Source organism: Athene noctua, chromosome 40, assembly GCF_965140245.1.
Source record: "Athene noctua chromosome 40, bAthNoc1.hap1.1, whole genome shotgun sequence".
Lineage (NCBI taxonomy): Eukaryota > Metazoa > Chordata > Aves > Strigiformes > Strigidae > Athene > Athene noctua.
The window spans coordinates 149,344-162,143 of record NC_134076.1 but is presented as its reverse complement, the minus strand read 5'-3'; the positions used below and the strand labels follow the sequence as shown (position 1 = coordinate 162,143).

The following is a 12,800-nucleotide window of genomic DNA, read 5'->3' as shown; positions in this document are numbered from 1 at the left end:
GGGGCCCGGCGCGCGCGGCAGCGATGGCGGCGGCGGGGCCCGGCGCGGCGGGCGCCGCTCGGGTCTCCAGCGGCCGCGACCTCAGCTGCGTCCCGGAGGTGGCCGGGGCGCTGGCGGCCGTGGCCCGGCAGGGGTGAGGAGCCCGCGGGGGGTCTGTGTGCGTGGTGGGGGGCTCCGCGGGGAGGTTTTTTTTTTACCTTCGGCTCCTTCGATCCTCAGGTTCGATTTTCTCTGCCTGCCGCTCTTCCATCCCCGGCACCGCCGGGAGTTCGCCTTGGAGCCGGCCCGAGACCGGCCCGGGCCTCAGACACGATCCGATCTGCTGCTGTCGGGACGCGGTGAGAGGAGGGGAAAGGGCCGGGGGAAGCCCTGGGGGGATCTGGGACCCCTTGGAGCTCCCTGGGACCCCCTGGAGGGTGCTGGGATCCCCCAAAATGAGCTGTGGGGTGCTGTGGGACCCCCTATAGGGCTCTTGGACCCCCGAAAAGAGCTGTGGGGTGCCGTGGGACCCCCAAAAAGAGCTGTGGAGTGCCGTGGGACCCGCTATAGGGCTCTGGGACCCCCAAAAAAGAGCTGTGGGGTGTTCTGGGACCCTCCATAGGGCTCTGGGACCCAAAAAATGAGCTGTGGGGTGCTGTGGGACCCTCTACAGGGCTCTTGGACCCCCAGAAAGAGCTGTGGGGTGCCGTGGGACCCTCTATAGGGCTCTGGGACCCCCAAAAAAGAGCTGTGGGGTGTTCTGGGACCCTCCATAGGGCTCTGGGACCCCAAAAATGAGCTGTGGGGTGCTGTGGGACCCCCAAAAAGAGCTGTGGGGTGCCGTGGGACCCCCAAAAAGAGCTGTTGGGTGTTCTGGGACCCTCCATAGGGCTCTGGGACCCCAAAAAAGAGGTGTGGGGTATTGTGGGACCCTCCATAGGGCTCTGGGACCCCCAAAATGAGCTGTGGGGTGTCATGGGACCCTCTATAGGGCTCTGGGACCCCCAAAAAGGGTCAATGGGGCATCGTGGGACCACTTAGAGCCCCCTGGGACCCCCTATGGGGCTCTGGCCTCCCCAAAAAGGGATATTGGGGCCTCCTGGGGGTGCTTGGCATCCTCTGGGACCCCAAAAAAGGGTCAGTGGGGCATCGTGGGACCCCTTAGAGCTCCCTTGGACCCCCTATGGGGCTCAGGGACCCCCAAAAAAGAGCTGAGGGACATCGTGGGGCTTCCTGGAGCTCCCTGGGACCCCCTATAGGGCACTGGGACCCCAGAAAAAGGGCCAATGGGGCATCGTGGGATGCCTTGGAGCTCCCTGGGACCCCCTGTAGGGCTCTGGGACACCCCACCAGGCCTGTGGGTCCCCCCAGGACCCCCCCCAGCACCTCAGGACCCCCCCAAAGTGATTGGGGACCCCCCTCAAGGCCACTCTGTGTCCCTGTCCCCCCGCCCCAGACTGGAACACCCTCATCGTGGGGAAACTCTCGCCCTGGATCCGTCCCGACTCCCCCCTGGAGCACGTCCGCAGGAACTCGGAAGCCGTGAGTTTTGGGGCGTTTTGGGCGGTTTTGAGGGGTTTTGGGGCACCCCGCTGATGTCTCTACCCCACTCCCTTCCTCAGGCCATGCTGCAGGAGCTGAATTTCGGGGCGTACTTGGGGCTCCCGGCGTTCCTGCTGCCCCTGACGCAGGCAGAGAACCCCAACCTGGCGCGGGTGCTCTGCGCCCACCTGCACACCGGGCACCACAGCGCCATGGTGGGGGCGCTAGAGGGGACTGGGAGGGGGCTTTGGGGTGCTGGGAGGGGTTATTGGGGCACTGGGAGGCACTGGGAGGGGTTATTGAGGCACTGGGAGGGGGTTTTGGGGCACTGGGAGGCACTGGGAGGGGGTTTTGGGGCACTGGGAGGCACTGGGAGGGGGTTTTGGGGCGCTGGGAGGCAGCTTTGGGGCACTGGGAGGCACTGGGAGGGAGTTTTGGGGCGCTGGGAGGGGTTTGGGGACACTGGGAGGCACTGGGAGGTGTTTGGGGGCACTGGGAGGGGGTTTGGGGGCACTGGGAGGCACTGGGAGGTGTTTGGGGGCACTGGGAGGGGGTTTGGGGGCACTGGGAGGTACTGGGAGGAAGTGGGAGACCTCGAGGTGTTACTGGTCAGGAACTGGGAGGCCCCGAGGGGTGACTGGGAAGCACTGGGTGATCCTAAGGGATGGTTAGGAGATACTGGGAGGTCTTACGTGGCTGATGAGACGTACTGGTCATTTCCAGTAAGATACTGGGAAGGCATAAGGTGTGACTGGGAGATACGGGGAATCCCCGGGGGTGACTGGTGGTTACTGGGAGGCTCTGGTGGTGTGTTACTGGTGGTGACTGGTGGCTACTGGGCAGTTCTGGGTGCGGGTGCCGCTCCTGGCCCCCGAGGACGTGCGGGACGACCTGGTGGGGAACGAGCCGGCGCCCGAGGGGGGCAGCGAGGGGGCGGCCGAGGAGAAAACCTGGCTCTGGTGAGGGGGGGTTTGGGGCATTTAGGGTCATTTTGGGGGGGTTTGGGGCATTTAGGGTCATTTTGGGGGGGTTTGGGGCATTTAGGGTCATTTTGGGGGGGTTTGGGGCATTTAGGGTCATTTTGGGGGGGTTTGGGGCATTTGTGGGGCATCTTGGGGGCGGTTTGGGGGGGTTTTGGGGTGGTTCGGGGGGATTTAGGGGGAAACTGGGAGGGTTTGTGGCGTTTCGAGGGGCCGTTTTGGGGCGGTTTTGGGCCGTTTTGGGGCGGTTTTGGGCCGTTTTGGGGCGGTTTGGGGCCGTTTTGGGGCGGTTTGGGGCCGTTTTGGGGCGGTTTGGGGGGAATTGGGGCGACCCCCACTGTCCCCCCCCCTCCGCAGGTGGCACAACTTCCGCACCCTCTGCGACTACAATAAGCGGGTGGGCGTCGGTGAGTGGGGGTGTGGCCACGGAGGGCGTGGCCAAACGGGGTGTAGTTGGGTGGGGTCGTGTGGGTGTGGCCAAGCCAATAGGAAGCAAGTTTATGGTTAAATTTATTGAAATATGAAGTGGTGGGAGGAGATAAAAACATGCAGGGGGTGGAGCTTGAGCGTTGGGGGTGTGGTCAGAGGTGGGGGCATTGTGGGCGTGGCTAAGCAGAAAGGGGTGGGTTTACAGTTCATTATATGCAAATATTAGTAGGTAGGAGGAGCTTAGGGCTGCAGGGGGTGGAGTCTGAGCCCTGGGGGTGTGGCCATGGGTGTGGGAGGAGCCAGGTGGGCATGGCTGTGATGCTGTGGGCAGGGCTAAGCCCAAAAGGGGCGGGTCTATGGGTCAATTTCTGCAAATATAGAGGTGGGAGGGGCTGAAGATGCAGGAGGCAGAGCATGAGTGGTGTGGGCGTGGCCAAGCCACCGATTGGCAGGTTTACGGGTTGGTGTATGCAAGTATAGAGGTGGGAGAAGTTAGGTGCTGCAGGAGGCGGAGTTTGAGTCCTGTGGGCGTGGCCACGGGTGTGGGAGGAGCCATGTGGGCAGAACCAAGCCCCAAAGTGGCAGACTTAGGGTTTAATTTATGCAAATATAAAGCAGTAGGAGGGGCAAAAAGCTGCGTGGGGTGGAGTTTGAGCCCTGTGGGTGTGGCCATGCTCGTGGGAGGTTCCCTGCATTAAGTGGGCGTGGTTTGGGCTGCGTGGGCGTGGCTACAGACCCATAGGCAAGGCCACCCCCCCCCCCCCCTTCCAGTTCTATTGGGGGGGGGGGCTATCCTTCACAGGGGGCGTGTCCCTCGCTGACCACGCCCCCTTTCGGCCCCGCCCAGCCCTGGAGGTGGGCCCGGACCTGCCGTCGGGGGCGGCCATCGACCGGTGGCTGGGGGAGCCGGTGAAGGCGGCCTTCCTCCCCACCAGCGTCTTCCTCACCAACAAGAAAGGCTTCCCCGTCCTCTCCCGCCTGCACCAGCGCCTGCTCTGCCGCCTCCTCAAGGTGGGGGGGCTGCGGGGGGGCGTTGGGGCAATTGGGGGGGGCTGAGAGGAGGATTGGGGGGGCTGCAGGGGGGTTTGGGGCAATTGGGGGGGCTGAGAGGGGGTTTGGGGGGGCTGAGGGGGTTTGGGGGCAATTGGTGGTGCTGGGGGGGGGTTTGGGGGGGCTGAGAGGGGGCTTGGGGGGGTTTTGGGGTCCCTGACCCCCCTTTTTTCCAGCTGGAGGTGCAGGCGGCACCACCGGATGATTTTGGGGCGATTTTTCCGGGTTTGGGGGTCCCTGACCCCCCTTTTTTGTGGCTGGAGGTTTAGGCGGCACCGCCGGGTGATTTTGGGGCGATTTTTCCGGGTTTGGGGGTCCCTGACCCCCCTTTTTTGCGGCTGGAGGTGCAGGCGGCACCACCGGATGATTTTGGGGCGATTTTGCCAGGTTTTGGGGTCCCTGACGCCCCTTTTTTGCAGCTGGAGGTGCAGGTGGTGGTGACCGGGGCCCCCCGGCACGGGGGCAAGCCGCTGGGCTCGTACCTGCAGTACCTGGAGCACCTGGGCCAGCACCGACCCCCCCCCTCGGCCTACGAGCTGTTTGCCCGCGGCTACGAGGACTATCTGCAGTCGCCGCTGCAGGTGGGCGGGGCTTGAGAGGGCGGGGCTAGATGGGGCGTGGCTTGGGCGGGAGGAGCTGTAGGGGGGTGCTGACACGGCCCAGGGGGGTGATGGAGAGTGGGAAAAGGGGGTGGGGTTTAAGCGAGGGGGCGTGGTCAGAGGTAGGGGTGGTGGTGGGGGTGTGGCTTGTGTCTGGGGGTGTGGCTTGAGGGGTGGGAGGGGCTAAATCAAAGGGTGTGGCGTTAAGATGGCTGTGACGGGGCGCGGGGGGGTGGTGGAGGTTGGGGAAAGGGGTGGGGCTTAAAGGAGGGGGTGTGGCTTTTGCTGTGGGGTGTGGTCAGCTGTATGGGGTGTGGTTTGTGTTTGGGGGTGTGGCTTGAGGGGTGGGTGGGGCTACAGGGTGTACAGGAAAGGGGTGGGGCTTCAGGCTGGGGTGTGTCTTTTCCCTGTGGGTGTGGCCAGGCAGGGGGCGGGCGAGGGGGCGTGGCTAAGTGGAATGGGTGGGGCTACAGGGCGAGGCTTTTAGCCAGAGGGGTGTGGTTATGCGGGGGGGGTGTGGCCAGAATGAGTGGGTGGGGCTACAGGGTGTGATTGACAGGGCTGTGACAAGAGCGTGGCCTTTAAGGCTGAGACTAAGGAGAGGGGGTGGAGCCAAGATGGGTGGGCGGAGCCCCAGTATGGGTGGGGGGGAGGGGGCGTGGTCTGCCTCAGAGGGAGGAGCATGTCCCTCAGTGGCTCCGCCCCTTCCAGCCCCTGATGGACAACCTGGAGTCCCAGACCTACGAGGTGTTCGAGAAGGACCCAATCAAATACTCCCAGTACCAGCAGGTGGGCGGGGCCTGGGGGTGGGTGGGCGGGGCCAAGACAATGGTTCTTGGTCTCCCTAATTAGCATAACCCCGCCCCTTCTCCTTCAGGCCATCTACAAGTGTCTCCTGGATCGGGTCCCCGAGGAGGAGAAGGACACCAACGTCCAGTGAGGGGCCCCCCCCTCACTTATGGGGCACCCCACGGCCCCCCCACATCCCTATGGGGCACCCCACGGCCCCCCCACATCCCCAGGGACCCCCCCACATCCCTATGGGGCACCCCACGGCCCCCCCACATCCCCAGGGACCCCCCCACATCCCTATGGGGCACCCCACGGCCCCCCCACATCCCTGGTGGCCCCCCAGCACCCCCTAACCCTCCCCATACCCCAATTTCCCCCCCCGCCATCCCGTTTTCTCCCCCCCTTTCCCCATTTACGGGCTGCCCCGCCCCACACCGCGTCCCCCCCAGTTGTGGGGCGCCCCCTGAACCGCCCCCCCCCCCCCCAGGGTGGTGATGGTGCTGGGGGCCGGGCGGGGGCCGCTGGTGAACGCGACGCTGCGGGCGGCCCGGCAGGCGGGGCGGAGGGTGCGGCTCTACGCCGTCGAGAAGAACCCCAACGCCGTCGTCACGTGAGGCACCCCCCCAAAAAAACCCACCCCGCCGACCCCCCCAAACCTTTCCCTGAACCCCCAAACCCTTCCCCGACACCCCAAACATCTTACAAACCTCTCAACCCCCCTCACTGGCCCCCACAACCCTCCCAGACCCCCCCCTTAACCCCCCAACTTCTTCCTGATCCCCCAACCCCTCCCTGACGTTCCAGCCCCCCCCAAAACCCCCCCTAGACCCCTTCCCCGAACCTCCAGCCATCCCCAAACCCCCCCAGATCGCCCCCAAACCCCCTCCCTGATCCTACAGCCCCCCCGAAACCCCCCACAACCCTTTCCCTGATCGCTTAAGCACCCCTGAAATGTCCCCGCTGCCCCCCAAGCCCCCCCGCAACCCCTCCCTGACCCCCCAGACTCTCCCTCACCCCCCAAACACCCCAAAAGTCCCCCTAAACCCCCCCACAACTCCTCCCTGGCCCCCCAACTCCCTCCATGATCCCCACAACCCCCCCACAACCCCTCCCTGGCCCCCCAGACCCTCACTCACCGCACAAACCCCATAAACCCCCCCCCCGACTCCCTTCCTGAACCCTTAAACCCCCCCACAACCCCTCCTGGTCCCCCGACGCCCTCCATGACCCCTAAGCCCCCCACAACCCCTCCCTGACCCCCCCACAACGCTCTCTAAACCCCCCCACAACCCCTCCTGGCCCCCCGATGCCCTCCATGACCCCTAAGCCCCCCACAACCCCTCCCTGACCCCCCCACAACGCTCTCTAAACCCCCCCACAACCCCTCTCTCACCCCCCAAACCCCCCCTCACGTGTGTGTGTGTCCCCCCCCCAGGCTGGAGAGCTGGCAGTACGAGGAGTGGGGGGCGCAGGTGACGGTGGTGCCCCGGGACATGCGGGAGTGGCGGGCGCCCGAGGGGGCCGACCTGGTGGTGTCGGAGCTCTTGGGCTCCTTCGCCGACAACGAGCTCTCGCCGGAGTGCCTGGACGGGGCCCAGCACTGCCTCAAAGGTGGGGTTTGGGGGGGCTGGGAGAGGATTTGGGGGAACTATGGGGCTGGGAATGGGGTTTGGGGGGGCTGGGAGAGGATTTGGGGGAACTATGGGGCTGGGAATGGCTTTTGGGGGGGCTGGGAGGGGCTTTTGGGGGGGCTGGGAGAGCATTTGGGGGAACTGGGGGGCTGGGAATGGGGTTTGGGGGGGCTGGGAGGGGGTTTTTGGGGGGCTGGGAGAGGATTTGGGGGAATTACGGTGCTGAGAACAGGATTTGGGGGGGCTGGGAGGGAGTTTGGGGCGCTGGAAGAGGATTGGGGGGCTGGGGGTGGAATTTGGGGGGCCTGGGAGGGGGTTTGGGGGAGCTGGGAAGGGTTTGGATGAGGTGGGAGAGGATTTGGGGGGGCTGGGAGACGATTTAGGGGGGTTAAGGGGCTGGGAGAGGGTTTGGGGGGGCTGAGAGGGATTTTCGGGGGTGTGGGACAGATTTTGGGGGAGTTGAGAGAGAATTTGGGGAGACTGAGGGGCTTGGGCTGGGGTTTGGGGGGCTGAGAGAAGATTTGGGGGGGCTGGTAGAGAATTTGGGTGGATTGAGGGGGCCTGGGGGTCAAGTTTTGGGGGGCTGGGGGCAGATTTGGGGGTGTTGGGGGGCTGGGGTTGGGATTTGGGGTCCACGGGGCCGAGGTGAGGATTCGGGGGGTGTTGGGCCGCGGGGCTGAGATTCGGGTTGACGGTGGGACCGGGAGAGGGCTGTGGGTCTGGGGTGGGGATTTGGGGTGCCCTTGGGGGGCCTGACGCGCTGCCCCACAGCGGACGGGGTGAGCATCCCCCGCGCCTACACCTCCTTCCTGGCGCCCATCTCCTCCTCCAAGCTCTACAACGAGGTGCGGGCCTGTCGCGAGCGCGACCGCGACCCCGAGGTAGGGCCGGGGGGCGTTTGGGGGGCGCGGGGTGGGGCTGGGATACTTGGGGGGTGGGAAAGCGGGGCAGATTGGGGCACGCGGGGGAAGGTATGGGGTGTTTTGGGGGTGTTAGAGGCGTCTCTGGGGCAGGTTGGGGGTCTTCGGGTTGGCCGTGGGGCAGGTTGGGGGTCTTCGGGTTGGCCGTGGGGCAGGTTGGGGGTCTTCGGGTTGGCCGTGGGGCAGGTTGGGGGTCTTCGGGTTGGCCGTGGGGCAGGTTGGGGGTCTTCGGGTTGGCCGTGGGGCAGGTTGGGGGTCTTCGGGTTGGCCGTGGGGCAGGTTGGGGGTCTTCGGGTTGGCCGTGGGGCAGGTTGGGGGTCTTCGGGTTGGCCGTGGGGCAGGTTGGGGGTCTTCGGGTTGGCCGTGGGGCAGGTTGGGGGTCTTCGGGAGGGCCGTGGGGCAGGTTGGGGGTCTTCGGGAGGGCCGTGGGGCAGGTTGGGGGTCTTCGGGAGGGCCGTGGGGCAGGTTGGGGGTCTTCGGGAGGGCCGTGGGGCAGGTTGGGGGTCTTCGGGAGGGCCGTGGGGCAGGTTGGGGGGCCGTGGGGCAGGTTGGGGGTCTTTGGGAGGGCCGTGGGGCAGGTTGGGGGTCTTTGGGGGGGCCGTGGGGCAGGTTGTGGGGCAACTTGTGGGTCCGGGGCTGACCTGTGGGTCACAGTCGGGTTGGCCAAGGCCGTTGGGTTGCCCACGTGGGTCGCGGGGCGATACCGCGTGACGCCGATGGGCGTGTCGTGGCCGGGGGGGGGCGGGGCCACTTACGGCTCCGCCCCACGCCAGGCCCAGTTCGAGATGCCGTACGTCGTGCGACTCCACAACTTCCACCAGTTGGCCCCGCCCCAGCCCTGCTTCTCCTTCCAACACCCCAACCCAGGTGAGGGCGGGGCTTCCGGCTGACCACGCCCAACAAGCGGGCGTGGCCCGCGCTGACTCCGCCCCTCTCGCTTAGACCCCACCCAGGACAACAGCCGGTACCGGCGCCTCTCCTTCCGCGTGGGGGTCAACACCGTCCTGCACGGATTCGCCGGCTACTTCGAGACCAGCCTCTACGGGGACATCACCCTCAGTGGGGGCGGGGCCTGAGGGGGCGGGGCCGCGGGGAGGGGGCGGGGCCGCGGGGAGAGAGGGGTGGGGCTAAGGGGAGAGGGGGCAGGGGTAAGGGAAGGGGGGGAGGGAGGCAAGATGGCCGACGGGGGGGGGTAAGGAAAAGGGTAAGGGGTCAGGGAGTGGGTGGGGCTTAAGGGAAGTGGGTGGGGCTTAAGGGAAGTGGGTGGGGCTTAAGGGAAGTGGGTGGGGCTTAAGGGAAGTGGGTGGGGCTTAAGGGGAGAAGGAGGGGCTAAGGGGAAGGGTGGAGCGGGACAAGATGGCTGACGGGGTAAGGAAAAGGGTAAGGGGTGGGGGAGTGGGTGGGGCTAAGGGGGAGTGGGTGGAGCTTAAGGGGAGAAGGAGGGGCTATGGGGAAGGGGTGGGGCTAAGGGGAAGGGTGGAGCGGGACAAGATGGCTGACGAGGGGGATAAGGGAAAGGGTAAGGGGTCAGGGAGTGGGTGGGGCTTAAGGGAAGTGGGTGGGGCTAAGGGGAGGGGCAAGATGGCTGACAGGAATAAGGAAGGGCTTAGGCAGTGGGAGTGGCTATGGGGAGGGGGCGGTGCTAAGAGAAAGGGGTGGGGTTAAGGGGAGGGGGAAGGGGTGTGGCTAAAGGCAGGGCAAAGGAAAGGGGCGGGGCTAAGGAGGGGTGAGGCTGAAGAGGAAGGGGCGGGGTTGAGGGGAAAGGGGCGGGGTTAAGCGGCAAGAGGCGGAGCTGAGGGTCCACGGGAGCCAATGGAGCGTCGGGTGGAGTGTGGGCGGGGTTTGGGTGGAGTGGGTGGGGCCAGGGGGGTGCGGGGTGTGTCCAGCAAGGGCGGGGCAGACGGGGCGGGGCTAATGGCTCGTGGCCACTCCCCCAGGTATCCGCCCCGAGACCCACTCCCCGGGGATGTTCTCCTGGTTCCCCATCTTCTTCCCCATCAAGGTGCGGGGCGGCGGCCATCTTGGGGCGGCGGCCATCTTGGGGCGGTGGCCATCTTGGGTCTTGGTCGTAGGGCAGCCATCTTGGGTTGGGGTTGGGTTGGGAGAGGCCATCTTGGGTTTGGACGTTTTGGGTTGGGGTTGGGTTGGAGGTGGCCATCTTGGGCTTGGCTAGATGGCAGCCATCTTGGGGTAGCCATCTTGGAGTGGTGGCCATATTGGGTCTTGGTCGTAGGGCAGCCATCTTGGGTTTGGGTTGGGAGGGGCCATTTTGGGTGAGATTTGGGTTGGGGTTGGCCATCTTGGGCTGGGCTGGAGGGCGGCCATGTTGGGGTGGCCATCTTGGCTTGGATTGGGGTTGGTGGTGGCCATCTTGGGCCTTGGTCGTAGGGCAGCCATCTTGGCTTGGGGTTGGGTTGGGAGAGGCCATCTTGGGTTTGGTCGTTTTGGGTTGGGCTTGACCATCTTGGGCTGGGCTGGAGGGCGGCCATGTTGGGGTGGCCATCTTGGCTTGGATTTGGGCTGGGAGAGGCCATTTTGGGTTGGATTTAAGTTGGGGGCGGCCATCTTGGCTTGGTGGCGGCCATTTTGTCTTCGATTTCCCATCTGTGCCCCCTCTCTCGATCTTGCCTTGCGTTTACCTGGCCGGCAGCCATTTTAGCTCTTCCTATCGGGCGGCCATTTTGCTCCACCGCTCTCCCCCTTGCCTCGAGTTGTCAGCTGGTCGACCTGGCAGCCATCTTACCTCTTTTTATTAATTTTTTTTTTTATTTTTTGGCTTCCCCACAGCAACCGCTGGCGGTGCGGGCGGGCGAGGAGGTGTCGGTGGCTTTCTGGCGTTGCGCCACCCCCAAGAAGGTTTGGTACGAGTGGGCCGTGACCGCCCCGGCCTGCTCCGCTCTCCACAACCCCACCGGCCGCTCCTACACCATCGGCCTCTGAGGGGCGGCGCCGCAATAAAACGCTTCGAACCGACGCCCGGTGGCCATTTTGGGGGCGGGATTGGGGAGGTGGCGAGGCGGTCGGCGGGAGGGCGGCCATCTTGTTGCGCGCTCCCTCCGGTTCTTCTCGTGGCGTCCGCCTCGCTTCGGCGGGATTTTTGGGGTAAAACGAAGGGTTTTCGGGCGCTCGCCGTGCGCGCGGGGAGGCCTTTGGGGTGTGTGAGGGGGCAGCGGGGCGGGGGGCGGCCATTTTCCCCCTCAAAACATCGCCGCCATCTTGGCGCAGGCTGCGCCTGCCGCGACTAGGCCGCGTTGCCACGGCAACGCCGCCGGGGCTGGGTGGGGCGGGGGGGTTGTGGGCGTGTCCTCAGCGTTGCCGCGGTGACGGCGCAAGGAGGGGGAGGGCGTGAACCTTCCACCCAGCAACCAATCGCCCCCTCCGCTCTGCCGAGCCAATCAAATCGCCTCCTCATCGCCCCGCCTCTTCCCCCCAATCAGCGGCGCCGTTCGCTTTCACCCCGCCCTCTCTGCGCGCGTTCAGCCAATGGGAGAGCGGGCTGCGGCCAATGGGAGCGCGGAGGGGGCGTGGCTTGCGCCGCGCCTGCGCGTTAGCGGAGGGGAAAGGGGAAAGGAAGGCGGGGGGGGGGGAAGGTTCTGGAGGCCGCCGCCATCTTAACGCCGCGTCCGGGGCCGCCGCCGCCGCCGCCGCCAGCTCAGGGGGGCCGGTAAGGGCCGGGAATTGGGGGAGGGGGGGCCCCCAAACCGTGCTGGCGGCGGGGGGGGGTCGGGGGGAAGCGGCGTCGGTGCGAAAAAACGGGAAAAAAATTAAAAAAAAACCACCCGGAGAGGCTGGGGGGGGGGTAGGGGGGTATGGGGGGGGTGATGGGTGTAAGGCGCATGCGCGGGGAGAGGCGGAGGGAGGGGGCGTGGTGTGGGGGGCGTGGTTGGGGGGCGTGGTTTGGGGGTCGGGGTGAAGGTAAACACGTGATGTGGGAGAAAAGAGGAAAAAAAAAAAAAAAGGGGGGGGGGGTGTGGATTAAGGGGGGGGTTTCCGGGAGGGGGGCGGTGGAAAAAAAGGTTAAAAGCGGGTAAGAAATTTTTAAAAAAGTCTAAAATTTTATTAAAAAATCTCGGAAGGAGGAAGCCGCCGAGCGCCGGCCCTCGGGGGGAGCCCCCCAGGAGCGCCCCGACATGGAGGGGGGGGGAGCGAACCCGCTGCAGGACCCGGTGAGCCTGGGGCGGGGGCGCCGCGGGGGTTGTGGGTATTTGGGACAGTTGGGGACATTGCGGGGGCTCTCAGGGGACTGTGGGTAATTTGGGGACATGGGGGGGGCACTTGGGGACATTGGGGGGGCTCTCAAGGGGACATGGGGGTTTCTCGGGGGGTTGTGGGTAATTTGGGGACATGGGGGGGCACTCAGGGGATTGTGGGTAATGTGGGGACATGGGGGGGGCACTGGGGGGATTGTGGGTAACTTGGGGACATGGGGGACACTTGGGGACTTGGAGGGCACTCAGGGGGTTGTGGGTAATGGGGAGACACGGGGGGGACAGTTGGGGACATTGGGGGGGTTCTCAGGGGGTTGTGGGTAATTTGGGGACATGGGGGGGAAAGTTGGGGACATTGGGGGACACTTGGGGACGTGGGGGGGCACTCAGGGGGTTGTGGGTAACGTGGGTTCATCGGGGACATGGGGGTGCCCTCCGTGTCCCCCCCCGACACCCCGCGTCCCCCCGGCGCAGACGGACGCGATGACGTCGGACGACTTCGACATCGTGATCGAGGCGATGCTGGAGGCGCCCTACAAGAAGGAGGAGGTGAGGGGGGGCGTGGGGGGTTTGGGGACAATTAGAGGGGGTTTGGGGACAACTAGAGGGGGTTTGGGGACATTTATGGGGGTTTGGGGACATTTTTGGGGGTTTGGGGACATTTTTGGGG

The 12,800-nt window shown here is 65.6% G+C and overlaps 1 protein-coding gene across 5 annotated transcripts; it reads left to right on the top strand.

The window, feature by feature from the left end:
• On the top strand, window positions 1-10,890 carry PRMT5 (protein arginine methyltransferase 5). Of its 5 annotated transcripts, none has more exons than XM_074931148.1 (17): window positions 1-133; window positions 220-338; window positions 1,436-1,521; window positions 1,614-1,736; window positions 2,365-2,480; window positions 2,859-2,908; window positions 3,778-3,941; window positions 4,400-4,561; window positions 5,291-5,368; window positions 5,457-5,515; window positions 5,859-5,981; window positions 6,807-6,982; window positions 7,774-7,883; window positions 8,696-8,789; window positions 8,865-8,981; window positions 9,860-9,924; window positions 10,710-10,890. In XM_074931148.1, exons 1-17 carry the CDS (start codon window positions 24-26, stop codon window positions 10,860-10,862), a joined length of 1,905 nt encoding a protein of 634 aa, XP_074787249.1. In that variant the 5' UTR covers window positions 1-23; the 3' UTR covers window positions 10,863-10,890. The 5 variants fall into 5 exon arrangements, with proteins under 5 accessions (XP_074787249.1, XP_074787250.1, XP_074787248.1 ...); XM_074931149.1 differs by having other exon boundaries at window positions 1,602-1,736; window positions 7,774-7,847; XM_074931147.1 differs by having other exon boundaries at window positions 1,602-1,736.
• Window positions 10,891-12,800: the final 1,910 nt, after the last annotated feature.